This window comes from Cervus canadensis, chromosome 1 (genome assembly GCF_019320065.1).
Source record: "Cervus canadensis isolate Bull #8, Minnesota chromosome 1, ASM1932006v1, whole genome shotgun sequence".
Taxonomy (NCBI): Eukaryota; Metazoa; Chordata; class Mammalia; order Artiodactyla; family Cervidae; genus Cervus; species Cervus canadensis.
Genome location: NC_057386.1, coordinates 70,389,481 through 70,417,054, shown reverse-complemented (window position 1 = coordinate 70,417,054; position 27,574 = coordinate 70,389,481). Strand labels below are relative to the sequence as shown.

General features: G+C 37.8%; 1 protein-coding gene across 2 annotated transcripts in view; it reads right to left on the bottom strand.

Moving 5' to 3' along the window:
- TTC29 (tetratricopeptide repeat domain 29) overlaps positions 1–27,574 on the bottom strand; it is a 256,862-nt gene that overhangs the window by 91,975 nt on the left and 137,313 nt on the right. For both annotated transcript variants that reach the window (XM_043487622.1, XM_043487701.1), the window contains exons 10-11: positions 13,402–13,525; positions 2,590–2,818 (exon numbers count right to left, since the gene is read on the bottom strand). In XM_043487622.1, the coding sequence (XP_043343557.1) occupies positions 2,590–2,818; positions 13,402–13,525 (353 nt within the window). The remainder of the gene's footprint in view (positions 1–2,589; positions 2,819–13,401; positions 13,526–27,574) is intronic.

Genomic DNA, 27,574 nt, shown 5'->3' with positions numbered 1-27,574 from the left:
TATTTTGAAGTGCATTTTTGTTTGCTCTTAAGCCCTTTAGAACACAACATGCCCTTATAAAAAATGGGGAGATAAAATGTAAAAAGAATAGAAACATAAGTAGCTTTATAGACTAAAGCAAAGCAAAAGAGATTTTTAAAAAGCCAAAAACAAGACTGCAATAAATGAACACATGACTCTGATCTGAAGCTAGTTTTGAGGAGTATATATTTTTTTCATGGTTATCATTGTGTTGGTTATAGTTTATTCCAACTAAATATGAAAATGTGAGTAACTCAACTTATTCTGCACCAAACCATTTGCCAAAACAAGTAATCTAATAGATGGATCATAATTTCACTGCTTTAGCTCCTGGGCAGAAAAGGTGAGAGCCTAAAGGGAAGATAATTCAAAACTACAGAACAAATGCCCAAATATATGACAAGACAACATCCCGAATAAGCAAAGTATTATGTGAAAGTTAACTGTTGACTGTAAATTTTTTTGAGCACTTGAAATTGCACATTGAAATTCAGCAAGCCATCCACTTCTGAAGATTTCATCTTGCTTCCCCTTACTGTGCTTCTATTAAATGAGACCTTTACTTATTTTCTACCTAGAGGACAGATAGTCACAAAGCAGTGTTCTATTGATGTAAAAGTCAATAAAATTTCTTTGTGCCAAGTTTACTATTATTTACTACTTATTCTATGGAGGAAAGAAACAGCCAAACAAATTATTGTTTCATGTAAATGACCTAAGGGTAAAAAAAGACTACTAAATAGGAGATACCCAGCAATTCCACTCCTGAATATATAGCCGAAAAAAGCACTCATTCAAAAAGAACAGCCCAATGTTCATACTGGCATTATTTACAACTGCCAAGATATGGAAGCAACCTAGGTGTCCATCAACAGATGAATGGATGGAGAACAAGTACCCCCCCACACACCACACATACAGGAACACTACTTAGTCATCACAAAGCATGAAATTTTGCCTTCTGCAGCATCATGGGTGGACTTGGAGGGCATTCTAAGTAAAGTCATATAGAGAAAGACAAATGCCATATAATATCACTTACATGTGGAATCTAAAAAACACAACATACTGGTGAATATTACAAAAAGGAGGCTGACTCACAAATACAGAAAACAAACTACAGGTGACCAGTATGGGGAAGGGGCTACAAGGGGTGGAGGAGTGAAAGGTACAAACTATTGGTTGTAAGATAGACTCAAGGATATATGGTATAGCACGAGGAACATAGCCAATATTTTATAAGTGTTTTATAACTGTAAGTGGAAAAGTAACCTCTAAAAGTTGTGTAAAAAGTTAAAATGCAGACAGGAGATGCCCCTTTATATTATGAAATGTTGATTTACGATTTGATGTGAGTTCTCAAACATTTAAAATATTTTGCTTTAAAAATTTGATTTACAAGCAAATAGTTATGTAGTCCAAAGGCCTTTCATAGGCAGCATTTTAAAAAATTGTTTAAAAATCCTAAAGTTCTTAAATGGGACTAGAACCCAGTCGAGTTGACATATAAAATCGACCCTTACGTCCACTTCTAGCTATTTGTTTTTAATAGACTACTCTAATTATCACAAGAAAATTATGTAGGAAAAAGTAAGGATTAAGAGAAATTACTATCAAATATTTTCTCAATTAATTGTCACAATTGAATTAGAGAAAGATAGGAAAACTGATTATCATAAGAAAAGTAAGAGTATAATACTAATTAGCATCTACGTACACTTGCTCTTGTCGGTAAGGTACAACACTGAACATTTTTAAAAACATAAACCTATTTCATATTCCTTACAATTGATCAATACCTACTGTTGAGTATTTAAGATAACTGAAAAAATGGTGATTTGTCAAGTTGAATAAGACATTATCACTACTGTATGCTTTCCTTAAACATTGAAGTTACAATATAGTATGAAAATGCAGTCAACATTCACATAGCAATGAATAAATAAACTTAAAATTACCACTAAAATTAAAATCGCCAATGGTTGAATAAACTTTTATAATGAAAATGACTTAGCCATTAAGAATGATACAAAAGTCTACAGTGTTCTCAAAAAGCAGAGAAGAAGTTGTGATACATATATACAATGGAATATTACTCAGCCATAAAGGGAACAAAATTGGGTCATTTGTAGTGATGTGGATGAATATAGAGTTTGTCAAACAGAGTGAAGCAAGTCAGAAAGAGAAAGACAAATACTGTATTTTAACACACATACATGGAATCGAGAAAATGGGTACGAATGAGCCTGAATGTGCAGGGTGGGAATAGAGATGCAGATGTAGAGAACTGAGTTGAGCGAAGTGGGGGAAGGAGACACAGCTGGGACGAACAGTAGCACTGACATGCAAACATGACCGTGTGTAAAATAGCCAGCCAACAGCTCAGGGAGCTCAGCTCGGCGCTCAGTGATGATGTGGGTGGGGGTGTGAGCGAGGCCCTCTGGGCGGGGATGTATATACACTCACAGCTGTTTCATGTTGTTGTGCAGCAGAAACTAACACAACATTCTAAAGCAATTAGCCTCCAACTGAAACAAACAAACAAACAAATAAAAACCAACGCCTTACCGGTAGTTGGATCAGGTGTAATGTCACTTCTACTGTCCTTCCATGACAGCAGGTAGTCAAGGCTGGTGAGATCTGCAGCTTCTATACAGCTGTTAACCGTCAGCATCATTTGATGAGCTTTTGCTATTCCGTAATGAACTTTAGTTTCATCCATCAGAGATACGTTCATTATGTCTGCTGTTGTGTTGAAAGCTTGCTGAAAGTATTCTGAAGCTTTGTTGTAGTGGCCCTAAAGATGTAAGAGAAATATTTTTTCTTAATTTTTAGTTTACTGTTCCACATATCTGCCCACCTTGGCATGTGCCACACTGATCTTTCAACAGTTTTAGCAGTTTATCTTCAAGAAGAAAGATGACAAGCAGGATCTCTCAGAGTAAGTTTTCTTTTAAAAGTTGTGATTACTAACCATGCAATATCTTAAAATTAAATCACCAAGAAAGGTGTATCAACCAGGTAGAATGCTCCGAAACCTAAGTTTTTTAAGGTAAAAAATGGCCAAATATTAGCATTTTTTGTATGGTTCAATCTAATATGTAGAAGCAAAAAGAAGTTTGTGAAAGAGTGAAACAATTCACATTGATTTGGATAGAATTTTCGTACTTGTAGCATTGGATTTACCAAATGAAATCTTTTTAACTGGCTTTTGCTTTCAGGCACAGCAAGAGATCACCCTAGACAACTCATTTAATCAAAGGCAGGTGAATACGGATGAATATTGCTGCCCTTTGGTTATTGTGTTTTCCCATGTGCACACATCATTCTTGACCCAGAATGTGGAAGAAGACACATTTTGAAAAAATACGATCTTGACCACAGCACTAGCATAACTCAAAGGGTCATTTAAATGTCTGTTTTCTCCAAATCCTTTGCAACATTTTAAATTATAAAGATTCAAGGTTTTTTCTTTCCCCTTCCCATCCCTTTCCCTCCTTCCTTCTCTCTCTTTCTTCCTTCCTTTCTTTCTCATTCTCATTGCTCTTTCTAAAACCTACTGTCTACAAATAAGTAACATTTACCTAACTCTCGCCAAGTGTGAGGACAGCGCTAAGTACTTCATAGGTATTAAGTCATTAGCTTTCATAGGTGACCTTATGAGGAAATATCATCCCTATTTTACAAATAATGTAACTGAGTCTGAGAGGGACTATTTCTGCCACCTCCAAGTCTTCTAAAAATCCTCCTTAAAACTCTTCCTCAAAAGAGGATCTTATTTTTAGGATTAGCTATACTTGCAAAGACTCTAGGGAATGAAAATTTCCTTTCTTCACTGATTTATAACCCTGGCAAGTCCATTCTCTTCCCTTCCCTTCCCTCCCCTCTCCTTTCTCTCCTTCTCTCTTTCATACACACGAAAACATGAATGCACAGTCTTTTGAAGAGGAATATTTTATTTACTATAAGCTTTCAAGTCATTTTTCTCATGGCATTTTATGAAGTAACTGGAAATAAAAATCACCATTGAAACAGCTTTATACTATATGTCAGTACAGGTAAGATGCATACTCAACAACCATGCACCTCTGTACAATCAGAACCCAAAGAGCAGAAAAATTGATTGAATAAAGAGGCTGCTAGCAAGGTGAGGAGGAAAGAAAGAGTAGGGCTTATGTGACAGTTATGATATATACATGTACAGCACATATAACCCTGTTATATGCCCACAGGGACAGTTTAGGGGAACTATTCAAATGGCTCATTCTAATTAAATTTTCTAAAACAGACTCCCTCATCAATAACAATTTTTGCCTGTTAAGATGAACAATTCTTTCTCTTATTTCAAAATATAAAACAGGATTTTTTTAGATCCTTTTTTTGACCACACTCCAAGGTATATGAGATCTCAGTTTCCCAACCAGGGATCAAACTCGCACCCTAGGCAGTGGAAGCGCAGTCTTAACCACTGGCCTGCCAAGGAAGTCCACTAAAAGAGGATTTATATGAGAATTAGATTTTGCAATTAAGAGAATATAAAACTGTACCAAATACATTTGTATGCCAATTAAATAAGTTATATGATTGAAAAATATTATCAATATTGAATATGAAAATAAAACTAGCTAAAATTATAAATTGTTCTGTTAGATATCAAAGATATGGGACAAAATAGATGAAAATACATGGCTAGACCAAATGTTTCTATTTTTAAAAACAGAGAAGTGTAAGTATCTAATTATTATTCTAGCTATCATCCTGAGCTTTAGGGTGTTCATTTTTTTCTTAAAGTCATTATTGAATTTGTTACAATACTACTTCTGCTGGTTATGTTTTTGGCTTTTGGCTGAGATGTGTGTGGGATCTTATCTCCCCCACCAGGGATCAAACATGTAACTCCTGCGCTGGAAGTGCACTGGAAGTGAAAGTCTTAACCACTGGACTGTTTCAGGTGGTAATATCAATTTAGGAGAATTATTCATAAATAACTGAACATATATTTGAATTTCCAGAATTATTTTGATATATTATTATGTTGAAACAAGCTCATTCATCCAATAAACAGCTATTATTTGCCAGGTGGTAGAGATTCAGGAATGAATAAAGTTTATACAAGCAGGCAAGCTTACTGCTAGTGAAAAAGTGAAAGTGAAAGTCGTTCAGTAGTGTTCCACTCTTTGTGACCCCATGGACTCTAGTCCATGGAATTCTCCAGGCCAGTATATTGAAGTGAGTAGCCTTTCCCTTCTCCAGGGGATTTTCCCAACCCAAGGATTGAACCCAGGTCTCCTGCATCGCAGGCGGATTCTTTACCAAATGAGCCACCAGGAAAGCCCTACTGCTGGTGGAAGTATTCATTTATTAAGTATTCTAACTGTTATTAGGCCTTTTTTAAACAAATGCTTTCCCCCCTAAATACTTCTATATTAGGTAATCATTCTTCCATCAAATTGTGCCTAGAGTTCAATCTTGAGACACACATACCTTTCATAAAACTGCTATCAACCTAGATTTCTCTAGTTGAAGGCTCTCTTAAGAAATACAATATCAGTTCTTCTCTGATGCAAGAATTTTTATACATACCTTTTTAGAGCAAGGTTTCATTACTGTGTTTTGTAATTCCAGATCTTTTACTCTTAAGGAGTTTACCATCTAAATTTAATCCCCTCTTCAAAGGTTCTGTCCAACCTTCCACAGTTCCTGTTATCAGGGAATCCTCCTATTCTATTAGAAAATTCAGAAGATTCCAGTTTGAGGATACAGAAGTGATATATAGAAATGAATTTATGCATCTCATAAGTGCATTTTATTGGAAGAAACAACTTCATTTAATGTTATAAATATCACTAACAAGCATTCGGTGGACAATTTCAGGACAGGATCTTGATGACATCATAGACCTTGAAACAAAACTTGCATTATTACACTATAAGAGAATTTTCATGCATTATTGTGATCTTTCTTAGTGTCTAAATTGTCATCACTTCGTCCAATGAGCAAGCTCAAAGTAAATGGGCATTTTCTTAGTACAAAGGAGGAATCATTTCTTACATATTTTCCTTACCATGTTGCTGTTGGAACTACCATTGTTTTAATTAGGTGATTATGCTCTGACCTCATTAGAGGATAAAAGATCTCATAAAGGGTCTACATCTATTTATTTTCCCTAAAATATTCTCATCTGACTCCTTTATATTGATGATATATTTTCAATTGAAAACCAATCACATCGGAAGGGTGGGATGGGTGGTCCATCTTCTATCATTATACAGCAAAAGGTAAATTAATTAGAATGTTTTTAAGATGGGTTAACTTTAATTATAATAGCACTATAATAATTAGAGAAAACTGTATATTTCCAAATAGAGTTTAATATTATAATTGTGGTCTTATAAATAATATTATTTCTTGAAATTACTGTTAAGAATACAATTAGAGGGACTTCCCTGGCCGTCCAATATCTAACACTTCGTGTTCCCAGTGCAGGGGGCCTGGATTTGATCCCTGGTTGGGAACTAGATTCCACATGCTGCAACTAAGAGTTCAAATGCCACAACTAAAGATCCCACATGTTGCAAATTAAGAGCTGGTGCAGCCAAATAAATAAATATTGAAAAATAATACAATTAGAATATATTTCATGAATAATATAAAGCCAGAAAAGGTATGATGAGGGCTGTTTATAGAGGTCCTTAAAAGGTAGACTGACAAGTGTCAGCACTGTTAGAGTTGCTTTTAAAGATTCAGTGCAATTTTTCAAAATGTCAAAATATTGAACAAAAATGAAGCAGAAGCTTGGAATTTTAAAGGGACTACTTACTCTCAACTGGCTTGAAATTGGTTACAAATTTATGGATCAAGTCAATGAACTCAAGTATTTTTGTTCAGAAAAATATTTTGAACCCTGTGCAGGTACTCTTCTAGAAATTGGAAAGAAATTAAAAAAAGGGCAGACCTGTTCTCTGTTTTCATTAAGCTTCTATTCTAGACACATTCAACAAGGAGTAGAAAAACATCATAAACAAGAAAATGGTGATAAGTGATGCATGGCAAACTATAGTTACACAAAAGGGTGAGCTGGTGGCTACTTTTGATTAGGTTGCCGCAAGGAAGACCTCTCTGAAGATGTGGCATTTAGCTAGGTTCTGAGTGACAAGAAGCCAGCCATGTGAAGTTCCACTTGGGGAACAGTCCACACAAAGCATGCTGGCTAAAGCAAATGTCCTCAGGTAGAAATCAGCTCAGCATGTGTGAAGAACTCCTTCAAAGTCCCTTTGCCTGTGGCGGAGAGGATAAGGAGAGAGGAAGGCAATGAAATCAGAGATTGGGAGTGGGGGAGGTAATGCATCTCATACAGACTCTCAAGTCAGGGTGAGGATTTCTGTTTATGTGCCCAGAAGACTGGGAAGCAATGGAAATATTTTAATACAAGAAATAACATGATTTTATTTACATGAGTGTGTGCTAAGTCACTTCAGTCGTGTCCGACTCTCTGCGACCCCATGGACTGTAGCCTGCCAGGCTCCTCTGTTCATAGGATTCTCTAGGCAAGAGTACTGGGGTGGGTTGCCATGTCCTCCTCCAGGGAATCTTCCTGATCCAAATATTGAACACATATCTTTTACATCTCCTACATTGGCAGGCAGGTTCTTTACCACTAGTACACTTGGGAAGCAATTTTATTCACATTTTGAAACAATTACTTGGGCTTCTGTGTACAGACTGGATTAGATGGAGGAGAAATGGGGAAATAGGTTCAGAGCTTACTTCAACAGTACACATGAGAAAACATAGTGTCCTAACCAGATGTGGGTCACCTGGAGAGAGGAGGGTGGATTTGAGGTGTGTTTTGGTGGCAGGAAGGTCAGGGTTTGCTTCTGGATTGGATATAAAGCAGGATGGGAAAGAAGAATCAAGAATATCCAGATGAATGGCTTGAGCAATGGAGCTGGTGGATAACGGTTGTCATTTATTGATATGTGGAAGCCTTAGGAGAGGTAGGTCAAGGGAGGGAGGAAATACATGAAATCTGAGATGTCTATTAGGAGACACTCAGGGAGAGATGCTAGGGGGACAGCTGGCTTCACAGGTCCTGAGTCCCGAGGCGAGATCAGAGTTGAAGATATACATCTGGATGGTATTTAAAGCCATGGGCCTATCTGAGGTCAGATAAGAAGAGCTCATAGATTGAGAAGAGAAGGTTGCCTACAAAATGCCTTAATAGTATTCTATCCTGCTTAAACATTAAGTAGGGAGAGAAATAGAATTTAGGGAGAAAGATGGATGAGTTGAGTTCAGTTTTTAATAGGTTATATTTGAAGAGTTCTAAGTGAAGACATCAAATAGGCAAGTGAGAATGAGCCTACAGGAAAGAGAGACCCGAGTTTGAGAAACTAAGTTAAATGCTACTGTGGATCCAATATATGCCAGGAACCATGCACATATTTGTAAATTTCTCATCCTCAGATAACCAGTCTTCAAGGTGTCTTGTTATTGATATATGATAGCTGAGGAACCTGAGGATGAAAGAATTAACTTGCCCAAGGTCACAGGTAAGAAACAACCGAGGGCAGATTCAGTCAGGTGGGCAAAACTTGGTATCGTTCCTCTGTCCTGCTCTAGTTTTATTCAAGGAAAAGCTTAACATTAATAGATAGTGTGTGTTCCAAATAGCTTGTGAAATTGCTTGGGTAGATTAACTGGAACAAAGGCATTTAATACAATTAGGAAACATTTATAAACAACTGAATAGTAGATATATGAAATAATGCTTTTAATGAAATAATGCTAATAATGATTGATGCTTTTTCTAGGAAATGGCTTTGCAGGACTAGGAGGAAATTTAGGATGCCTCAAAAAGACAAGGAGGAGAAAAAATAACTATCACTTAGTTCTAATCCACTTAGCTATACATTTTCAAATCATACTTTTAGAGTAATGATTTAACATCTCAATCTCAGCCTGAAAAGTCATTGGTAGATTTTCTGACTTGAGAAAATACCAGCAGAGAATCAGAAAACTGCACAAAAACTGAGAATAACATTAATAATTTTAGTTTCAAAGCTTTGTCTAGAAATCTGTGATATCATAAAAATATTACAGTATTATGTTCTTAATATTACACTATCAGTGACTGTTTACTACATTAAGATAAAAGCAATCACAAAGGCATATATATGACTACTGGTCATTGAAGGTATGCATATTTGAAGAGAGCACGATACCTAGAATCCTCCAAATTTTATAATAGAATAGGGATACATTGGTAAAAAATATCAACTTTTGGTACTTGACACAGCCTTTGGATATTATTCGTTTCTAGCTTTAGATATTAAATTCTTCTTCAAAAATTACTAATTAGAGAATAAAGTACATGTGGATAAGATACTCTCGGTAAAAAATTAAGAAAATGTGAGTATAAAAATATGGCATTCATGCTAAGTCGCTTCAGTCATGTCCAACTCTGTGCAACCCTATGGACTGTAGCCCACCAGGCTCCTCTGTCCATGGGATTCTCCAGGCAACAATACCAGAGTGGGTTGCTATGCCCTCCTCCAGGGGGTTTTCCCAACCCAGGGATTGAACCTGCATCTCCTGCACTGGCAAGTAGGTTATTTACCACTAGTGCCACCTGGGAAGCCCTTATAAAAATATTACCCCTCAGATATGTTTATGGCTTTTACCTTCCTTATGTTTTCTATAATTGGGAAAATACAGGCTGATATTTGATGTCCACGTTATAGTTAAAAAAAAACACACAACTGCTTTCTGGGTATTGTTTGGTAGGAGGGTAAAACAATTTGTGCTTTTTGCACCTCTCTTTTGAAGGACAATCCTTTTAAAAGGTAAGAGTACACATGTTTTGGGACTTCTCCAGTGGTCCAGTGGTTAAGACTTTGCCTTCCAATGCAGGGGGTGTGGCTTCGATCCCTGGTCAGGGAACTAAGATCCCACACACCTCTTGGTCTTAAAACTTAAAAGAAAGCATTATTATAACAAATTCAATAAAGACTTTCAAGAAAACTGTCCACACTCCTCTTCACCCCCTCTCAAAAGACTACATATATTTATTAGGAATGCCAATTCTGCCACCCTAACATAAGCTTGCCCATTAGATGGAGAGCTGCAGAGGGGGGTAAGCTTTGACTCTTATTTTCATCACTATATCCTGAAAAAGTACACAAAAGGAAATGCAAAATCAGTGATACAGGGTCACCAGAGGCAGACAGCAGAACACAGAGATAGGGCTGGCAGGCACCCAACAGAGAGAGCCCTGGGGGTGACACATGGGGGGCAGGGCACAAAGAGGGGCAACAAAGTGGGGAGAGAGAGGGGACAGCCACAGGGGACAGAGGGGTCCCAGAAAGACAGGGCAGGCGAGAGGCAAGTGACTGGGTGAGGGAGGAGGAGGGGGTAAGGGGGACAGTCAGGACTAAAGGGCACAAAACATTATTACTGAATGAGAGGACAGGGAGAAGGCCAGTGAGCCAGGGTGAGCCAGAGAGAAGGATGCCCTGTGCAAAAGCATGGTTTCCCACTGTAGAAACTAAATATGGTAATTTTATTCATTCAAACTAATTTCAGACTCTTAGTTTCATAATAAAAAGTCTAAATAATTCTGAAATTATTAAAATTACTGATATGATATGATAGTGGTTCAGTGCATGAGTTTGAATACCACTGCCACCTAGAAGCTTGGCAAGTTGGGGTAGGTTACTCAAGCACTCTGAGCTTGGAAAAAAGGTAATTGTGTGATACTTTGTGAGTGCAACAGTTAGAACCAGACATGGGACCACTGACTGGTTCAAAATTAGGAAGGAGTATGACAAGGATGTATATTGTCACCCTGCTTCTATATCATGTGAAATGTTGGGCTGGATGAAACCCAAGCTGATCTGGGTTTCATCCAGCAACCCAAGACTGCTGGCAGAAATATCAACAATCTCAGATATGCAGATAATACCACTCTAATGGCAGAAAGTGAAGAGGAAATGAAGAGCCTCTTGAAGAAGGTGAAAGAGTGGAGTGAAAAAGCTGGCTTAAAACTCAACATTCAAAAAACAGGATCATGGCATCTGGTCCCAACACTTCATGGCAAATAGAATGGGAAAAAGTGGAAACAGTATCCGATTTTATTTTCTTGGGCTCCAAAATCACTGCAGATGGCAACTGCAGTCATGAAATTAAAAGACATTCGATGGAACAGAATAGAAAGCCCAGAGATAAATCCATGAACCTATGGACACCTTATCTTTGACAAAGGAGGCAAGGATATACAATGGAAAAAAGACAACCTCTTTAACAAGTGGCGCTGGGAAAACTGGTCAACCACTTGTAAAAGAATGAAACTAGAACACTTTCTAACACCATACACAAAAATAAACTCAAAATGGATTAAAGATCTAAATGTATGACCAGAAGCTATAAAACTCCTAGAGGAGAACATAGGCAAAACACTCTCTGACATAAATCACAGCAAGATCCTCTATGACCCACCTCCCAGAATATTGGAAATAAAAGCAAAACTAAACAAATGGGACCTAATGAAACTTAAAAGCTTTTGCACTACAAAGGAAACTATAAGTAAGGTGAAAAGACAGCCCTCAGATTGGGAGAAAATAATAGCAAATGAAGAAACAGACAAAGGATTAATCTCAAAAATATACAAGCAACTCCTGAAGCTCAATTCCAGAAAAATAAATGACCCAATCAAAAAATGGGCCAAAGAACTAAACAGACATTTCTCCAAGGAAGACATACAGATGGCTAACAAACACATGAAAAGATGCTCAACATCACTCATTATCAGAGAAATGCAAATCAAAACCACAATGAGGTACCATTACACGCCAGTCAGGATGGCTGCTATCCAAAAGTCTACAAGCAATAAATGCTGGAGAGGGTGTGGAGAAAAGGGAACCCTCTTACACTGTTGGTGGGAATGCAAACTAGTACAGCCGCTATGGAAAACAGTGTGGAGATTTCTTAAAAAACTGGAAATAGAACTGCCATATGACCCAGCAATCCCACTTCTGGGCATACACACTGAGGAAACCAGATCTGAAAGAGACACGTGCACCCCAATGTTCATCGCAGCACTGTTTATAATAGCCAGGACATGGAAGCAACCTAGATGCCCATCAGCAGATGAATGGATAAGGAAGCTGTGGTACATATACACCATGGAATATTACTCAGCCGTTAAAAAGAATTCATTTGAACCAGTCCTAATGAGATGGATGAAACTGGAGCCCCCTTATACAGAGTGAAGTAAGCCAGAAAGATAAACACCAATACAGTATACTAACACATATATATGGAATTTAGAAAGATGGTAACGACAACCCTATATGCAAAACAGAAAAAGAGACACAGAAGTACAGAACAGACTTTTGGACTCTGTGGGAGAAGGTGAGGGTGGGATGTTTTGAAAGAACAGCATGTATATTATCTATAGTGAAACAGATCACCAGCCCAGGTGGGATGCATGAGACAAGCGCTCGGGCCTGGTGCACTGGGAAGACCCAGAGGAATCGGGTGGAGAGGGAGGTGGGAGGGGGGATCGGGATGCGGAATACGTGTAAATCTATGGCTGATTCACATCAATGTATGACAAAACCCACTGAAAAAAAAATAAATAAAGGAAAAGAAAAAAAAAAAAGACATTCGCTTCTTGGAAGGAAAGCTGTGACAAACCTAGAGAGTGTATTAAAAAGCAGAGACATCACTTTGCTTATTACAAAGGTCTATATAGTCAAAGCTATGGTTTTTTCAGTAGTCACATACTGGAGAGAGTTAGACCATAAAGAAGGCTGGGTGCCAAAGAATTGATGCTTTCAAATTGTGGGGCTGGATAAGACTCTTGAGAGTCCCTTGGACTGCAAGGAGATCAAACCACTCAATCCTAAAGGAAATCAACTCTGAATATTGACTGGAAAGACTGATGCTGAAGCTGAAGCTCCATTACTTGGGCTACCTGATGTGAAGAGCCAACTCATTGGAAAAGACTTGGATGCTAGGAAAGATTGAAAGCAAAAGGAGAAGGGGGTGGCAAAGGTGAGCTGGTTAGACAGCATCACTGATTCAACAGACGTGAGTTTGAGCGAACTCCAAGAGGTAGTGAAGGAAAGGGAAACCGGGTGCGCTGCAGTCCGTGGGGTCATACGAACACGGCTGAGCGACTGATCAACAATAACAAGCTGGAAGAGGAAGAAGGAAGAGGCGTTTCTCTTCCCAGTCACTGCCTTCTGCATTGACTAAGTCCTGCTTTCCTGGGGCCATTCTGGACAACATACTATGGGAAGATGAGGATCAAATGCACACAGAAGTTTAAAATTCTGCAAATTTTTCCCTTATAAGCAAGAAACACAGTATGCTCACTTTTTCGTTGTAGATGTCCCCAAGCATTGTACTTGCTCTCACAAAATCCAGGTTTTGAAAGTTGTTTCTTGCAATTTTCACAAATTTTTTCAAGTATTTGACTGCTTCTGCCATCTGTCCTTGGCTAGAAAAAAAATATAAGAAATCATTAAAGTCTCATCTCACTTAATATCACATTAAGAGAAGATTTCTTTGTGTCTTTGCTTTAGAAAGTGTTAAGACAGTTATCAGGATAATGAAATGTAGGGTGTAAATTTTAAAAACATGTGGCTCATCTTTGATGGAGTGTACAGTGAGTTAGAACGTGAGCCTTTAGACTCTTATGGATTACTGGTAGTATTGTAAAATGGTACCGTTGCTTGGAAAAACAACTTGTCAATTCTTCAAAAAGTGTAATAGTTACCATGTGACCCAAGAATTACACTCCTATGTATATACCCAAGAGAAATGAAAACACATGTCCACCAAAAACCTATACATAAATGTTCATATCAATAATCATGATAATAGCTAAGAAGTGGAAACAATTCAAATGTCTATCAATTGAAGGGATAAGCAAAATGTGCTATATTCATACCATGGAATGTTATTAAGCCATAAAAAAGAATGAAGTAGTGATACATGCTACAACATGGATGAACTTTGAAAACAAACTAAATGAAAGAAGCCAGTTACACATAAAAAAATCCACATATGATATGATTCCATCGACAAGAAATGTCCAGAAATGACAAATCTATAGTGGCTACCCACTCTAGTATTCTTGCCTGGAGAGTTCCATGGACAGAAGAACCTGGCAGGCTACAATCCATGGGGTCCCAAAGAGCTGGACACGACTGAGCAGCTAACACAACAATGATAGAAAGCAAGTTAATAGTTACCAGAGGCTGGGGCGATGGAGGCGGGGCGGGGGGTCTCAGGTAGGGAACTGGGTGTGGCTGCTAACAGGTGTAGGTTTCTTTTCTTTCTTTTTTTTTTTTTTCATAATTATTGATCTTTCTTTTTTTTTTTTATTAGTTGGAGGCTAATTACTCACAAACATTTCAGTGGGTTTTGTCAATATATTGATATGAATCAGCCATAGATTTACACATATTCCCCATCCCGATCCCCCCTCCCACCTCCCTCTCCACCCGATTCCTCTGGGTCTTCCCAGTGCACCAGGCCCGAGCACTTGTCTCATGCATCCCACCTGGGCTGGTGATCTGTTTCACCATAGATAGTATACATGCTGTTCTTTTGAAATATCCCACCCTCACATTCTCCCACAAGAGTTCAAAGTCGTTCTGTATTTCTGTGTCTCTTTTTCTGTTTTGCATATAGGGTTGTCGTTACCATCTTTCTAAATTCCATATATATGTGTTAGTATGCTGTAATGTTCTTTATCTTTCTGGCTTACTTCACTCTGTATAAGGGGCTCCAGTTTCATCCATCTCATTAGAACTGATTCAAATGAATTCTTTTTAATGGCTGAGTAATATTCCATGGTGTATATGTACCACAGCTTCCTTATCCATTCATCTGCTGATGGGCATCTAGGTTGCTTCCATGTCCTGGCTATTATAAACAGTGCTGCGATGAACATTGGGGTGCACGTGTCTCTTTCAGATCTGGTTTCCTCAGTGTGTATGCCCAGAAGTGGGATTGCTGGGTCATATGGCAGTTCTATTTCCAGTTTTTTAAGGAATCTCCACACTGTTTTCCATAGTGGCTGTACTAGTTTGCATTCCCACCAACAGTGTAAGAGGGTTCCCTTTTCTCCACACCCTCTCCAGCATTTATTGCTTGTAGACTTTTGGATAGCAGCCATCCTGACTGGCGTGTAATGGTACCTCATTGTGGTTTTGATTTGCATTTCTCTGATAATGAGTGATGTTGAGCATCTTTTCATGTGTTTGTTAGCCATCTGTATGTCTTCCTTGGAGAAATGTCTGTTTAGTTCTTTGGCCCATTTTTTGATTGGGTCAATTTATTCTGGAATTGAGCTTCAGGAGTTGCTTGTATATTTTTGAGATTAATCCTTTGTCTGCTTCTTCATTTGCTATTATTTTCTCCCAATCTGAGGGCTGTCTTTTCACCTTACTTATAGTTTCCTTTGTAGTGCAAAAGCTTTTAAGTTTCATTAGGTCCCATTTGTTTATTTTTGCTTTTATTTCCAATATTCTGGGAGGTGGGTCATATAGGATCCTGCTGTGATTTATGTCGGAGAGTGTTTTGCCTATGTTCTCCTCTAGGAGTTTTACAGTCTCTGGTCTTACATTTAGATCTTTAATCCATTTTGAGTTTATTTTTGTGTATGGTGTTAGAAAGTGTTCTAGTTTCATTCTTTTACAAGTGGTTGACCAGTTTTCCCAGCACCACTTGTTAAAGAGGTTGTCTTTTTTCCATTGTATATCCTTGCCTCCTTTGTCGAAGATAAGGTGTCCATAGGTTCGTGGATTTATCTCTGGGCTTTCTATTCTGTTCCATTGATCTATATTTCTGTCTTTGTGCCAGTACCATACTGTCTTGATGACTGTGGCTTTGTAGTAGAGTCTGAAGTCAGGCAGGTTGATTCCTCCAGTTCCATTCTTCTTTCTCAAGATTACTTTGGCTATTCGAGGTTTTTTGTATTTCCATACAAATTGTGAAATTCTTTGGTCTAGTTCTGTGAAAAATACCGTTGGTAGCTTGATAGGGATTGCGTTGAATCTATAGATTGCTTTGGGTAGAATAGCCATTTTGACAATATTGATTCTTCCAATCCATGAACACGGTATGTTTCTCCATCTGTTTGTGTCCTCTTTGATTTCTTTCATCAGTGTTTTATAGTTTTCTATGTATAGGTCTTTTGTTTCTTTAGGTAGATATACTCCTAAGTATTTTATTCTTTTTGTTGCAATGGTGAATGGTATTGTTTCCTTAATTTCTCTTTCTGTTTTTTCATTGTTAGTGTATAGGAATGCAAGGGATTTCTGTGTGTTAATTTTATATCCTGCAACTTTACTATATTCATTGATTAGCTCTAGTAATTTTCTGGTAGAGTCTTTAGGGTTTTCTATGTAGAGGATCATGTCATCTGCAAACAGTGAGAGTTTCACTTCTTCTTTTCCTGTCTGGATTCCTTTTACTTCTTTTTTCTGCTCTGATTGCTGTGGCCAAAACTTCCAACACTATGTTGAATAGTAGTGGTGAGAGTGGGCACCCTTGTCTTGTTCCTGATTTCAGGGGAAATGCTTTCAATTTTTCACCATTGAGGGTGATGCTTGCTGTGGGTTTGTCATATATAGCTTTTATTTTTGAAGTGAAGAAAATGATCTGCAATTAAATAGTGGTGATGACTGCACAACTCTCTGAACATACTAAGAACTAATGAATCCTAAAATTTAAATGTAAAATGTATGCTATATGAATTACATCTCAGTAAAGCTGTTATATTTTTTTTAAAATAAAACCTCTTAAAAAGGTTGAAAATTTATACATTCCTTTGTAGATGAAACCAATTATTTGAGAGGGAGGCATCTGTGATTCATAAAATATTTGTTGGAGGTATTAGAAAAAATATAATGAAAATAGAGGACTGTTAAATCTCCTAGCCAGGATTCAAGAAAGGAAAGATAAATCTCAGAGATGGAAGGAGCCTGGCTCCTGGCATAAGCTTCTGGCAAATGGCAAGAATTTATATAAACAAGAAATAAGACCTAATTTTCATAAGTCACTGAGATTTTGGAGACTGTTAGAGCAGCTCAAATGACCCAAAGTGACTAAAACAAGTTTGGCTATTCTTTCATAAAGAAGAGGGGTCAAATCATCATACTGTAAACTTAGTGTTGCATGTCAATTACATCTCAATAACACTGGAAGGAAAAATAATACAGTACTTGTATTTAGAAAATTAAATAAACAGATAAATATCATGTGGGGAGCACTGACCAAGAAAAAAAAAAAAAAGAAGAGAGGCACATCATTTTAAAGATTTCAATGAATTATATTAAGAAACTTCCATTATTTGAATTCTGCTCTCATTTTATTAAAATAAATGAGTCCCAAATGCTCATTAGTTCCTCATGATCTGCATGCTACCCCAGAGATATACAAATCTCACTTTCATATGAGTAAGAGCTAAACAGTAAAGGATAATAACAAGTAGAAAGGGGCTTCCCTGGTGGTTCAGTGGTAAAGAATTTGCCTGCCAAGTGGGTTCAATCCCTGTGTTGGGAAGATATCCTGGAGAAGGAAATGGCAACCCACTCCAACTATTCTTGCCTGGGAAATCCCATGGACAGAGGATCCTGGCAGGCTACAATCCATGGGATCGCCAAAGTCAGACACAACTAAGCAATTAAACAACAAGTGGAAAGGCTCTAAAAGTCTCTCTGCTGCTGCTAAGTCGCTTCAGTCGTGTCCGAGTCTGTGAGACCCCATAGACGGCAGCCCACCAGGCTCCCCCATCCCTGGGATTCTCCAGGCAAGAACACTGGAGTAGGTTGCCGTTTCCTCTTCCAATGCATGAAAGTAAAAAGTGAGAGTGAAGTTGCTCAGTCATATCTGACTCTAGCGACCCCACGGACTGCAACCCACTAGGCTCCTCCGTCCATGGCATTTTCCAGGCAAGAGTACTGGAGTGGGGTGTCATTACCTTCTCCAAAAATCTCTCTAAAAGAGCCAATTATTTGAAAGCCAGTCTAAAGAGACAGGTCTTCTCTTTGAGGAGCTAACACTTGGGGGCCTATGAGATCAAGAACAAAGGTTAAAAATCCTGGAGCAACCAAAGAAAAAGACAGTAATTTTTGTAAACAGCTCCATCCAAGGTATCATATGCTGTGACTATTTTTTAATAGATGTAGCTGAAGCTACCTTCAACAACTCAAGGGACATTTAACTGCTGATTCAGACTGCTGATGGAAAGACTGCTGATTCAGAGCCCATAAAGAATTACAGGCATAACATTACAGACAAGGCCAGAACTGACTTCAAAATAATGACTCCAAGTTAAGCATCTTGAAGAAATTCAATATCTTTTGAATATCTGACATTTGTTTGGTCAATCCCTAAAAAAGAATGATGGATCTAAGATGAATCACAATTCCTTTGCTAAATCATCTCAGAAATGTTGAAATTTTTTTATTGAAGTGACAAAATCCAAAATTTAGAGGTTTTTAAAGTAACAGAAAACACCATCATTGTATTCTTCAAAGGAGCATAACAAAAGAAAACCCCTACTCCTGAATGTCTCTGAATTCCTTGAACCACCTGTCTTTGCTTTCCTAGGTCAGCAGTTCCCAGTGAGCATCTGTGCTCTGACCCTTAATAAATAACTAGATGAAATTCTGAAACTCAGAGCTTGTTCTGCTATCTTGCATGAAAATGTGTTAGTCACTCAGTCATGTCCGACTCTTTGCAACCCTATTGAATGTAGCCCACCAGGGTCCTCTATCCATGGAGTTTTCCAGGTAAGAATACTAGAGTGGGTCGCCATTTCCTTCTCCAGGGGGTCTTCCCAACCCATGTATCGAACCCAGGTCTCCTGTATTGCAGGCAGACTCTTTACCATCTGAGCCACCAGGAAAGCCCAAGAAGGGCATTTCTTTATGTTTATACAGCAAAGATTTACTCAGAGGAGCTCCAGATAGGATGGTATCAAATATAGCATATGGAGAAGTTTTACTAACAAATTTTTTAATTAATGCAACTATAGAAAAATTCAGCAATATTAAAACCATATTTCACTGATTTTAAAACACATGCTTTCCCATATTTTAACATTCCTGAAATTGAGATCCCTCCCTGAGAACAGGTGGCATCTTATAGTTTTTCATAGACAGGAGTGGTCAAGTCACAGTTGTTGCTGAACTTATCCATGTCTTTGGACATGATCCATGGTTGTAATGCCTTGATCCTTCTGTTGACAACTATTCAATGATAATTTCAGAAAGAAATATGAGGACTGGTTGTTTTCTGAAATCCTGGAAGATAAGAAAGTACCAGCTTCAAGACTGGCAGATTGGTAGCCCATGACTTGGACGAAATACTGAAGGCAGGGGACACTGGAGCCCTATTTGAAGGAAAGCTACACAGCACCAGTGTTCTTGATGACATAAAAAAGATATGGATGAGAAAAAAAATAATGTCAATTTGAGTTTAATGGTGATTCAGAAGAATTGGACTTTGAATGCAAAGATGTTCAAGGAATATAATGAATTTACTTTGTTTACAGTTTCTTTTTACAGGAATTCTCATGAATCATTGTAAAAATACTTATTGTAAATGAGTCTAAAACAGCTCTCTTATTAAGTATAAAATACAAATTTTAAGCAAAAATAAAGCATTATGTCACAGTTTAGTTGGAATATTTTTATTTATTGGATATATACAATGTGTAGTCCAATAGGAAGAATGTTAGATTCAGTGAAATTTGAAAATAAAGCTACTTGTTCAGTATAATGGATTCAGTTGGTTCACTGGTTAATGACTTTTTGATTAAAAATTTCTAGGAAGTGTGAAATTCACATTGAATTTATAGGTATATACATGAAATGACTAGGACATAAAGAGATCAAACAACTCTAAAGCTGGTCTAATCATTTATGATTCTAATAAATCTCTATCTGAATTGACTCAACTTAATTTTATGCAAAGATTAACTTACCTAATTTTTCATGTTTCTGTTTATGTCATGTGTGTATAGCCATAAAGCAATCAAACATCCAACACTGTTCTGTTTGTATGTTGGGCATCAAAATATTAACAGTTCTCACTTTATACATTCATTTGCAAAATGGCCTTCATTTTCCTGGTTTCAGTTAAAAGAGAGAAATCTAACATTCACCCAAATCTCTGAACAAACAGAACTCACTGTGGAATCATTTCTTCCATGAATGTCTATAATCAGTAATTGATGAGCTATTACTATATGTAATAAATAGTTGGAAAAGCACTTCTTAACAAAGTAATATGAAAGATAATATTTGATTATTAGTGGTAGGGCCTTGAGATCTGTCACACCAGAAATGGTCATATATGGAATAAATACATTAATGCAAAAACATTTTCATACATTTAAAATTTTCATAAAATAATCCCATTATTATATAATGGGGTGTGTGTGTTAGCATCACCATTAGGAAAATTAAAATTTGTTTGGCTTCTTCACAAAATCAATTAAAATGAGTTGGAAAATTATGTTTATACCAAAGAGGAATTATTTAAGATTAGAACTCATAATCACCTTGGAAAAAATGTCAACCTGCCTTGAAACATTGACTAAAGTGAGCTATTTTATCTAAATGCTATTTTTCTGTGATCCATATGGAAATAAACACAGCGGCTCTGAGGAAAAACTGCATATCATTAATCCACGGTCTTTGATCTATACTAAACATTTAATAAAACTAGGTTTTAATGTCAAAAAAGAGGGGTGAATTGTATGGTATAGGAATTATATCTCAATAAAGCTGTTATAAAAAAAAAAAAAACCTTTAAAAAGTTTATAATGGGTGAATGGTACTTTGTTTTTGCAAGTGTCCCTCATCAGTGAAATCTGTATCACTAAAGTCACCTAACAGAGTTTTGCGAAGAAAATGCACTGGTTATAGCAAACACCAACAACACAAGAGAAGACACTACACATGGACATCACCAGATGGTCAATACCAAAATCAGATTGATTATATTCTTTGCAGCCAAAGATGGAGAAGCTCTATACAGTCAGCAAAAACAAGACTGGGAGCTGACTGTGGCTCAGATCATGAACTCCTTATTGCCAAATTCAGACTTAAATTGAAGAAAGTGGAGAAAACCACTAGACCATTCAGGTATGACCTAAATCAAATCCCTTATGACCATACAGTGGAAGTGAGAAATAGATTCAAGGGATTAGATCTGACAGACAGAGTGCCTGATGAACTATGGGTGGAGGTTGGTGACATTGTACAGGAGACAGGGATCAAGACCATCCCCATGGAAAAGAAATGCAAAAAGGCAAAATGGCTGTCTGAGGAGGCCTTACAAATAGCTGTGAAAAGAAATGAAAACAAAGGAGAAAAGGAAAAATAAACCCATTTGAATGCAGAGTTCCAAAAAATAGCAAGGAGAGATAAGAAAGCCTTCCTCAGTGATCAATTCAAAGAAATAGAGGAAAGCAATAGAATGGGAAAGACTAGAGCTCTTGTCAAGAAAATTAGTGATGCCAAGGGAACATTTCATGCAAAGATGGGCTCGATAAAGGACAGAAATGGTATGGACCTAACAGAAGCAGAAGATACTAAGAAGAGGTGGCAAGAATACACAGAAGAACTGGACAAAAAAGATCTTCCCGACCCATATAACCACAAAGGTGTGATCACTCACCTAGAGCCAGACATCCTGGAATGCGAAGTCAAGTGGACCTTAGGAAACATCACTACAAACAAAGCTAGTGGATGTGATGGAATTCCAGCTGAGCTATTTCAAATCCTAAAAGATGATGCTGTGAAAGTGCTGCACTCAATATGACAGCAAATTTGGAAAACTCAGCAGTGGCCACAGGACTGGAAGAGGTCACTTTTCATTCCAATCCCAATGCCAAAGAATGTTAAAACTACCACACAATTGAACTCATCTCACACACTAGCAAAGTAATGTCAAAATTCTGCAGGCCAGGCTTCAACAGCACTTGAATCGTGAACTTCCAGATGTTCAAGCTGGTTTTAGAAAAGGCAGAGAAACCAGAGGTCAAATTGCCAACATCCACTGGATCATCAAAAAAGCAAGAGAGTTCCAGAAAAACATCTACTTTTGCTCTGTTGACTACACCAAACCTTTGACTGTGTGGATCACAACAAACTGTGGAAAATTCTTAGAGATGGGAGTACCAGAATGTCTGACCTGCCTCCTGAGAAATCTGTATGCAGGTCAAGAAGCAACAGTTAGAACCAGACATGGAAAAACAGACTGGTTCCAAATCGGGAAAGGAGTACGTCAAGGCTGTATATTGTCATCCTTCTTATTTAACTTATATGCAGAAAACATCATGCGAAATGCTGGACTGGATGAAGCACAAGCTGAAATCAAGATTGCCGGGAGAAATATCAATAACCTCAGATATGCAGATGACACCACTCTTACGGCAGAAAGTGAAGAAGAACTGAAGAGCCTCTTGATGGAAGTGAAAGAGGAGAGTGAAAAAGTTGGCTTAAAATTAAACATTTAGAAAACTAAGATCATGGCATCTGGTCCTATCACTTCATGGGAAATAGATGGGGAAACAGTGGAAGCAGTGTCAGACTTGATTTTTGGGGCTCCAAAATCACTGCAGATGGTGACTGCAGCCATGAATTTAAAAGATGCTTGCTCCTTGGAAGGAAAGTTATGGTCAACCTAGACAGAATATTAAAAAGCAGAGACATTACTTTACCAACAAAAGTCCATCTAGTCAAAGCTATGGTTTTTCCAGTAGTCATGTATGGATGTAAGAGTTGGACTCTAAAGAAAGCTAGTGCTAAAGAATTGATGCTTTTGAACTGTGGTGTTGGAGAAGACTCTTGAAAGTCCCTTGGACTGCAAGGAGATCAAACCAGTCCATCCTAAAGAGATCAGTCTTGAATATTCATTAGAAAGACTGATACTGAAGCTGAAACTCTAATACTTTGGCCACCTATTGCAAAGAACTGACTCATTGGAAAAGACCCTGATGCTGGGAAAGATAGAAAGCAGGAGGAGAAGGGGACGACAGAGGATGAGATGGTTGGATGGCATCACCGATGCGAAGGACATGAGTTTTAGCAGGCTCCAGGAGTTGGTGATGAACAGGGAAGCCTGGCATGGTTCCGTCCATGGGGTCACAAAGAGTCGGGCATGACTGAGTGACTGACCCAAACTGAAAGTCACCTATGCAAGCGCGTTCTCAGTCATTCAGCTGTGTCCAACTCGTTGCGATGCTAAGAACTGTAGCCTGTCAGCCTCCGCTGTCCACGGAATTTCCCAGGTGTCATCCCAAGCCAGGGATCCAATTCACATCTCTTGGGTCTCCTGCATTAGCTGGCATATTCTTTACCACTGAGCCACCTGGGAAGCTCCAGTGTCATCTATATAAGTGGCAGAATGCTTAGAAAGACAAGTTCTAGCAGAGTGCTTAGTATATATTAGGTCTTTGTATATTTTTGAATAAAGAAATGGTTGAAAATTTGAGAAGGGAAACACTTATGTAGTACCCACTGAATTGATGACTTTGAACTGTGGTGTTGGAGAAGACTCTTGAGAGTCCCTTGGACAGCAAAGAGATCACCAGTCAATCCTCAAGGAAATCAGTCCCAAATAGTCATCGGAAGGCCTAACGCTGAAGTTTAAGCTCCAATACTTTGGCCACCTGATGCAAAAAACTGACTCATTGGAAAAGAGCCTGATGCTTGGAAAGACTGAAGGTATGAAGAGAAGGGGACAACAGAGGATGAGATGGTTGGATGGCATCACTGACTGAATGGACATTAGTTTGAGTAAGCTCCAGGAGTTGGTGATGAACAGAAAAGGCCGACATCCCGCAGTCCATGTGGTCGCAAAGAGTCAGACTTGACTGAGAGACTGAACTGAACTGAACTTATGGGCAATTTCTTAATTTCATGTACCACTACATATTAGGTATGTCATAATTCCCATATGCACATGCCTGGCACATCTATATTTCTAGCCCTGATTTCACCCTGTATTTCCAATTGTCCAGACATACTTGGTATGCTGAGGAAGACAGTTCTCTCTGAGTGATATCATCTAATGATGACACCGATGGCATTTTGGGGATTAATCTTCAGGAAACTGTTTCATAGGGGAGTGATACAAAGCATTCACAAGTCATTTAATGTGTTTTGCTCTAAAAATGGGGTTACCCTCAGAGATTGTTTTCTATGTTTTATAGAAGAGACACAGATGTACAGAACAGACTTTTAGACTCCATGGGAGAAGGCGAGGGTGGGATGTTCAGAGATGGGTGGGATGTTCAGATGTTTCAATGGTGAGAACAGCATTGAAACAAGTATACTATCAAGGGTGAAACAGATCACCAGCCCAGGTTGGATGCATGAGACAAGTGCTCAGGACTGGTGCACTGGGAAGACCCAGAGGGATGGGATGGAGAGGGAGGCGGGAGGGGGGATCGGGATGGGGAACACATGTAAATACATGGTTGATTCATGTCAGTGTATGGCAAAAACCACTACAGTATTGTAAAATAATTAGCCTGCAACTAATAAAAATAAATGAAAAAAAAATGTGTCTCTAGATAAGTCTGTTTTGAAAGACCAAGCCCACTTCTCCATCTATGATGTGTAGCTAAAGGAGCTATTCAAAAGGACATGCCATATATATGCGTTAGTATACTGTATTGGTGTTTATCTTTCTGGCTTACTTCACTCTGTATAATGGGCTCCAGTTGCATCCATCTCATTAGAACTGATGGTAATAATAACCCTATATTCAAGACAGGAAAAGAGACAACAGATGTATAGAACAGGCTTTTGGACTCTATGGGAGAAGGCAAGGGTGGGATGATCTGAGAGAATAGCATTGAAACATATATATTATCAAGTGTGAAACAGATCGCCAGTCCAGGCTGGATGCATGAGACAAGTGCTCAGGGCTGGTGCACTGGGATGACCCAGGGGGATGGGGTGGGAAGGGAGGTGGGAGGGGGGTTCAGGATGGGGAACACATGTAAATCCACAGCTGATTCATGTCATTGTATGGCAAAAACCACTACAATGCTGTAAAGTAATTAGCCTCCAACCAATAAAAATAAATGAAAAAAAAAAAAAAAAGGACATGCCACAAGCTCAGAAAGAACTTCAAAAGAGTTTAATTTTTAAAAGCTAGTGGCAGAATTAGAGGTATAAACTTGCATAACCTCCCAAGATTTGTTGGGAACAACATCCATTTTCATAGATAAGCTGTGGTATACTTGTAAAACTAAATTAAGTTGCTTTAAAATAATGATATGTGCTATGGTAGATGGTAGAAAGATCTAAGCTTGAATCCAAGCTTGGCCTCTTAGATAAATAACTTTGATGACATCTGCACTATTTCTTAGCTTCTGTGTCCTCATTTTTTAAATGGTCATACGTATTGTAAGATGAAAAATTACATATATGTATAGCTTGGCACACAGTAACAATTCAATAAATGATAGTTCAGATGGTAAAGAATCTGCCTGCAATGTAGGAGACCCAGGTTTGATCCCAGGGTCAGGAAGATCCCCTGGAAAAGGAAATGGCAACCCACTCCAGTATTCTTGCCTGGAGAACCCCATGGACAAAGGAGCCTGGTGGGCTACAGTCTATGGGGTCTCAAAGAGTTCATGACTAAGCAACTAACAGACACACACAGCATTATTATTACCTCTCAGTGAAATAAAAACTTATCAGACCCATAGCTCTGCTATGTGGTATTATTTGTCAATAGCTGAGAAGACAATCAATTTAGCTAAGCACTGTTTTCTGAAAATCTTCCATTATGCAATGAATTAAACACCACAATTTGAACTCACACTCTGCAAGACAGGCACATAAAGTCTTGGTATCTATTTTCCAGGGGACAGAGTAAAAGAACTAACACTGTTTACAGGAGTATCAGGTACTGCCAATGCATTCTTTTTTCCTTTCTTATTGGTAAAAGAATGTTCTGTGTTTCAGAAATGGAATGGAATTTTATATTACTGAAGTTGTGAATATTGCATCTTATGATTCTGTTCCCACCTTTTTATAACAAAATTATGACTAATCTTCCATACGTAGGAATAGTTCAGTTCTCCAAAAAAAATCATGAAGCGTTTCGGGAATATTTCAAATGCAGATATCATGAGAGGTGCACTCATTACTTTATATTTATTCTGTGGAACAACTAAAATGGTATTGAGAAAGCTTGACAGTACAGGAATATTAGTAAATGAAATAATTATTTTACTTATAATTTTAAGTTAATTTGCAGATTTCTAGGACTAAACTGATCATATTAATTTAACTCTTAAAGATCTTTCTTGAACTGTAATATTCAAGAAAAAATGGATGAGATGAGATAGTGAAGACTTTATGTAACTTTTTATCAAAACCATTGGGGAAATTATTGTTTTTATTTAGTAAAAATGGATTCACCGAAGCTTTTTATGTTTGTGTTTCTGAAAGCTGATCTATTTTTGATGGAAGAACATTTTGGATTAGGTTTGGCTGGCTGAGGATTGTTAAACTGCAATACACACAAACAAACAAAAAAAAAAAAACAAGTTCAGTGAACAAGAAACACAAAACAGTATAAATAAAACTACCGCTAGTTAAATCAAGTTGTTTTTCTCCCAATGGAGCTACAGATCTCCAAAACATCCAAAATTATCTGGAACTTGCTCTAGCAAATAATGCTAGAGAAAAAGACTTCCTGTGTAAATTGTATGCCCCACTCAATGAATGTGCAGTGCTAAAGCCTGCAAAGTTGTTAATATAACATCTGAAATACAAGCATTATATGCTGCTTAAAGGATTTGCACATTTAAAAGTTAGCAACAGATTTAGAAACCAGTCTTTCTTTGCAAGGGGAAGAATCAAATGTTTTCTTACGGGAAAGCTACAGATTATTTGTATAAGTTAAAGGACAAGGTTAAAATGTTAGACAAATATTAATTCCAGTTTTCTATATGCAGTGCACAGGTGCAACTGGAACAGCATATTATATGGTATAATCATTAAATTCATTCAACCAGACCTTAGAGAGTTAAAAACATATATTCTGAGGAACAGGACTCCTCGGTCCAAAGAATGAGAATGAAACAGTGCAGAATATTTGTGTATCAAGGTGATTCCAGTTTCCAACTGGGAAAACAGGACTGTTAACACCCACATCCCCTGACAACTGTCCAATTATGTATATCACACTTGGCCTACTGTTTGCGGTAGAAGTAATCAATAAAGGATGTGGTTGAGTGAACATAGATTTTGGTTGAACCAATGCATGAAAACTTAATCATTTACTCAGAGAGAAGAAATCAAATAGAGCAGAGATGAAGCAGCCACTGAGGGGTTTGTTGATTGTGCCACCAAGTTTGTGGGCCACAGATGAAAGTAATAAGGCAAATGGAATCAGTGACAGGAGAAAATGTAAAAAGCTATTCTTAATTTCATGAATTAATAGAAATGTTTTGATGTATGTTGCAGGGTCATTTTTAGGAAATTTCGCATCAAAG